This window comes from Plecotus auritus (assembly GCF_963455305.1).
Source record: "Plecotus auritus genome assembly, chromosome: 8".
NCBI lineage: Eukaryota > Metazoa > Chordata > Mammalia > Chiroptera > Vespertilionidae > Plecotus > Plecotus auritus.
Window position 1 is genome coordinate 110,400,339 of NC_137782.1, and position 6,000 is coordinate 110,406,338.

The window sequence follows — 6,000 nt, forward strand, 5'->3', positions numbered from 1 at the left end:
GGTCCCTTCCAGGCAGGCCAATCTCCCACATTCCCTCTCCAGCCGGCCGGCCCAAAATGTACCTCTGCACTGAAAAAAAGCATCGTCGTCGACAGAATATGTCTGAAAAACTGTCATGAACAAGTACTACCAATACTGGTAGGAACTGCCTTCACAGTGAAAATGAAGTAAATGAGGATGCAATTATCGAACATAGTTGTGGTGGAATGACTGTTACATGTCAATTTTGCCTATCACTAAATTTCTCCGATGAGAAGCCATCTGATGGAAAATTTACTCGATGTTGCAGCAAAGGTAAAGTTTGTCCAAATGATATAAATTTTTCAGAATATCCGGCATATTTTAAAAAAATTAATGATAAATGAAGATTCTGACAGTAAAAATTTTATGGAAAATATTCGTTCTATAAATAGTTCTTTTGCTTTTGCTTCAATGGGTGCAAACCTCACATCACCATCAGGATATGGGCCATACTGTTTTAGAATACACGGACAAGTTTATCACCGTGCTGGAACTTTACATCCTTCGGATGGTGTTTCTTGGAAGTTTGCTCAACTCTTCATTTTAGACTTGGCCGAAGTGAGAAGTAAAAGATTAGCAATGCCAGAAAGACAAGGCTGCTCAGAAAGCGAAAGGTATTGCTCCCACAGAAGTAACAATGGCGATTAAATACAACCGTAACAGTGATCTGGGTAGACATAATTCTCCCCGTGTAACCGAGGTTGCTGTCATATTCAGAAACAAAGATAGAGACCCTCCTTTTGAAAAGGACTTGCTCTTTCACTGTAAACCAGATCCTAATAATCTGAATGCCACTAAAATGAAACAAATCAGTATCCTGTTTCCTACATTAGATGCAAGGCCGTATCCTATCCTTTTTCCACATGGTGAAAAAGGCTGGGGAATGGGTATTGCATTAAGACTCAGAGACGACAGTGTAATCAACAATAATACTAGACAAAATGTAAGGACATGAGTCACACAGATGCAGTATTATGGATTTCATCTCTCTGTGCGGGACACGTTCAATCCTATTTTAAATGCAGGAAAATTAACTCAACAGTTTATTGTGGATTCATATTAAAAAATGGAGGCCAATCAGATAAATTTCATTAAAGCAAACCAATCTAAGTTGAGAGTTGAAAAATATAGTGGTTTGATGGATTATCTCACATCTAAATCTGAAAATGACAATGTGCCAATTGGTAAAATGATAATACTTCCATCGTCTTTTGAGGATAATCCCAGAAATATGCAGCAGCGATATCAGGATGCTATGGCAATTGTAACAAAGTATGGCAAGCCCGATTTATTCATAACCATGACGTGCAATCCCAAATGGGCAGATATTACAGATAATTTATAACGCTGGCAAAAAGTTGAAAACAGACCTGACTTGGTAGCCAGGGTTTTTAATATTAAGCTGAATGCTCTTTTAAATGATATATGTAAATTCGATTTACTTGGCCAAGTTACAGCTAAAATTCATGTCATCGAATTTCAGAAACGCGGACTGCCTCATGCTCACATATTATTGATATTAGATAGTGAATCCAAATTACGAACAGAACATGACATTGACCATATAGTTAAGGCAGAAATTCTGAATGAAAACCAGTGTCCTCGATTTTTTCAAATTGTAAAATCAAATATGGTACATGGACCACGTGGAATACAAAATCCAATATTAAATATTAAAATATTTCTTCTAATTATTTTCCTTTCAATGTGCACGAATCTGTGCACCGGGCCACTAGTCAGATAATATGCAGTTATCATGGGAGGGAGAAGTTTTCAGTGTTATATATATAGGACAAAAATAACATAAACGTTGGAAGTAAAATTTCTCATGGATCCACTCAATCAACTTATTGGGAATTTAAGAAACATAAAAATATAAGCCCACTTGCACCAAATATGCACTGTCTCATTTCCTCAATAGTATGTCAGGAACTTGGAAAAGAATGCTGCTCCGTTTTGCAGTTGAAGAAACCAAAGCATGGAAAGGTTAAACAAACTTTCCCAAGTCTCCTAGTAAGTTAGCAACCGGGCCAGAAGTAGAAGTCCAGACCCTAGATTCCCCTGCAGCTGCGTGTGTTGGACTGTCACCGATGGGCTGATGGCTTTGCAGGCAGGGCCCAGCCTGCCCCTGGAAGTGAGGGCAGGACAGCCCAGTGCCCAGGACAGTGGCTGGTGCACAGAGTTTGGTAGGTGTTTGATGCACACCTGGGGAAGTGTGGCAGTTTGGAGACCTTTCTACAGCAGAATTGAATCTGCCACACTGGAATCTTCATTTTGTGACTTTCTCAAGTTATGCAATTTTTGAGCCTTATTTCCTCACATCTCTAAAACAAGAACCAAACGGCCTCCGTGAGATGAACAATGACGCTGGAAGGAGCACTGTGAGGAGCCCCAGCCCTCTGACCTGCGGCTGGCCACAGGCGAAGGCATTCTTCCCCCACAGCGTAGACCAGCCCGGGGGAGGCCCTTTTCCAGGCATAAAATAAAAAGCCAGTCTTACCAGCTCAGGCCGTTTTCCAGGTGATCGAGATCTCTGTCTGTGGTCCTCACCCAAGGGCCGGGCGGGTTGGGGTGGGAGTATTGGGTGTTAATCTTGGCCATCTTTTTGCCGCAGGTGGTTGCTGAAACATGAACATGAACAGATACAATCAGGACTCAGGATGGGAAGTAGCTGCAGACCCAGCTCAATATAGTCTGGAGGGCTACTCCCCAGGGGGCCATCCTCCACTTTCTCCCACAGTTCCTGCCACAGTGTACTAGTTGGGCATCTCTGGCCTGGGCATCCCTGCTAAAGTGTGAACACGGTCTTTTCCTCCATAAATGCTGCCACCCCGGAGAGCTGCTCAGAGTGGAGCGCTGACCCAGCGAATGAATGAGTGAAAGAATGGCCAATTGCTGTCTGATGTAAGAAAGCTTCAAACGCTCATTCTCTGGGGGTAATGCATTATCTTTCTTGACTCTGGTTTTCTCATTTATTTATTTTTTTTAATCTGACAATTTTGCTCATGTTTTCATAGCTACCCCAAATTCTGTTTTAAAACAAAACATAACAATCTAATAAAAAATAAACTGAAGAACAAAATAGATCCAGAGACATGGAAGCATGGAACAGACTGATGAATTTCAGAGGGAGGCGGGGGGTGAGGGGAGGGGGACTGGGAACAGATTAACCAAAGAACTTATATACATAACCCATGGACACAGAAAATAGTGAGATAGGCCTGGGAGGTGGGGCAGGAGCAGGGTGGATGGGGTCAATGGCAGAAAAAAGGAGACATCTGTAATACTTACAACAATAAAGATAAATTTTTACAAATCTAATAATTCTTAACATTCATAAAATCTTTACAAATGTGATGTTAAACCCAGTACATATCTCATCTCATTTAATCCTCAAAATAACTTAATCAGGTATTTTTGATTTTTAAAAAAATATTTACCCGAGGACATGCTTGGGGGTGGGAGGGAGAGAGAGAGAGAGAAAGAGAGGCATTGATTGCTCCCCAATTGGTGATCAAACCCAAAACCCAGGCATGCACCCTGACCGGGAATTGAACCAGCAACCCTTCATGCACAGGGTGATGCTCAACAAGCTGAGCCGCTCAAGCTGGGCAGATATTTATGATTTTTATCCCTATTTAAAAATGGCCACATTGAGACTCAGAGATGTTACCAGCTTGTCCAAGCAAAGAAATAGATAAAGCCTATCAATGCTGCCCTGGCGAGTGGCTCAGCTGGTTGAGAATCGTTCTGTGCACCGGAAGGTCGTGGGTTTGATTCCAGGTCAGGGCACATACCTAGGTTTCAGGTTCAATCCCTGGTTGGGCACATATGGGAGGCAACTGATCACACATCAATGTCTCTCTCTCTCTCTCTCTCTCTCTCTCTCTCTCTCTCTCTCTCTCTCTCTGTATGTATGTATTTACCCCCCCTTCCTCTCTCTCTAAAATAAAAAAAAAAATTTAATCATTAAAGAAAAAAAGCACCAGTCAATGCATGGTGCTAGAAATCAGACGACGAATACTTTCCCACCAGCAACATGAGCAGGTGCTCTGTGGTTGATGAGAAAAGAAAGCTGCTGTGAGTGCAGGGCTGGTGTGAGGGACAGGGATGGGAAGACTGGCAGCTCCCTGATTTTTGGTCAGTGCAGGGAGCCGGATCGCTGCCCCGAGGGCGACCCACCCCCAGTCGCTCAGGGAAGCCGCTGGCTTGGACGCTTGTGGTTCATCTCTAATGTTTGATAGTTTAAGCCCATGATGTTAAAGTTTATAATTTTCTCAATGTCTTGATTTTTCAGAACTGTATTCATTTATATAACAGTGAGTTTCTGGCTGATCACAGGACATACAAAGAAATTTCAGACAAAGACTCTTCTCCAGGATCTTACAGTCCACTAGACAATGGACCCAAGGGTCCTCAGGTTGTGTCAAGGGCCTTGGGCTTTATTCAAAGCCCAGCAGGGCTGTGGTCATGTATGTAAAAGTCACTCTGGCTGCACGGGGAGGGGGGTATATTCAGGAAATATGAGTGAATATGAGATGAGCAGCTAAATGCTGCAGTATCTCGGGGAGAGAGAATAGTTGCCTGAACTAGGTTTGTGGTAGTGAATCACATAAACTGAAAAGCTACCAAATGGATAGAATCTGGGACATAGAATCTCAAATACAAGGCGAGAGGTGGCTTCTCAGGTGAAGAGCAGTCATAACATTTATTTGACATCACTCAGCATTTGCCATGTGTTAACCATTGTGCTGTACACATCAGGATTTGACTGTGACTTTTGTGTCTGGTGCAGATTTAACTCTTCATCGTGCTTGGCCTGGACACCTACGTGGGCCAGGAATCCAACACAGCTCCCCAGCATTCCTCATTCTTGTACTCTCCCCACTCCTCGAAGGCAAGAACTGTGTCTTTTTACTTAAAAATATTTTTCCTCCAAACACCCCGACATGCCCATGGTAGGTAATGGGTAGCCTAGATGGAGGAGGATCCAATGAGTAATTGTAATGATGACACTGACAATAACAACCTTATACTTACCCTTTGCCTGGCACTGTTTCAACAACTTTAAATGTGTATGAATTCATCTGATCCTCACAATGCTTTTGCGAATGGCTCACACTGGATGTTTCTATTCCACTTAAAAATGATGGGACCCTGGCCAGGTAGCTCAGTTGGTTAGAGCGTCATCCAGATATGCCAAGGTTGTGGGTTCGATCTCCATTATTCACAATGGTCAGGGCACATACAAGAATCAACCAGTGAATCCTATCTAATAAAGAGGAAATATACTAATTGACCCTCACGCTGTCACAAAGATGGCAGCGCCCACAGCCAATAAGGAGAGAATATGCTAATTGACTGCCACGCCCTCAAAGATGGCAGCACCCACAGCCACAAGATGGCGGCGCCCAGTCCCCTCAGTCCCGCTGGAGCCTTGCCGCATGCCTGCCTCCGGAGTCCCCCAGTCTCCTCAGCCCCCCAGCCGCCCAGGACCGGCCCGAGGCACAGGCAAGCCTCGGATGGCAGCTGCCCAGCCGCCCACGGCGCCTGAGGCTCAGGTAACGAGGACTGGCTGAGGCTTGCGCTGCTGGCAGTAGCAGCAGCAGAGGTGTGATGGGGCGTCGCCTTCCCCTGATCACCAGTTGCCTCTTTCCCCTGAGGGCTCCCAGACTGTGAGAGGAGGCAGGCTGGGCTGAAGGACCCTCCCCCCTCCAGTGCATGAATTTTCATGCACCGGGCCTCTAGTACATAAATAAGTGCACTCTCTCACTCTCGTTCTTTCACCTTTCCTCTCTCTCTAAAACAAATTTAAAACACTTATTAAAATGCTTGGGAATTTATGAAGGAGAGAGCAAGTATGCAGCAAAGGAGGTTAAACATGTAAAGCTGCTCCTTCTAAACCACACTGGAAGAGAAGAAGCAAAACTACCTCTACTCACAGAGACATGATCTGCTCCATAGAAATTCTAAGGAATT

At 44.0% G+C, this 6,000-nt stretch overlaps 1 protein-coding gene across 1 annotated transcript in view; it reads right to left on the reverse strand.

Moving 5' to 3' along the window:
* The window catches only part of CNGA3 (cyclic nucleotide gated channel subunit alpha 3), a gene marked incomplete at both ends in the record, with an annotated part of 28,550 nt that extends 25,928 nt beyond the window's left edge, over positions 1 to 2,622 (reverse strand). Inside the window, one exon of the mRNA XM_080685013.1 lies at positions 2,522 to 2,622. Within this exon, the coding sequence (XP_080541139.1) occupies positions 2,522 to 2,622 (101 nt within the window). The remainder of the gene's footprint in view (positions 1 to 2,521) is intronic.
* Positions 2,623 to 6,000: the final 3,378 nt, after the last annotated feature.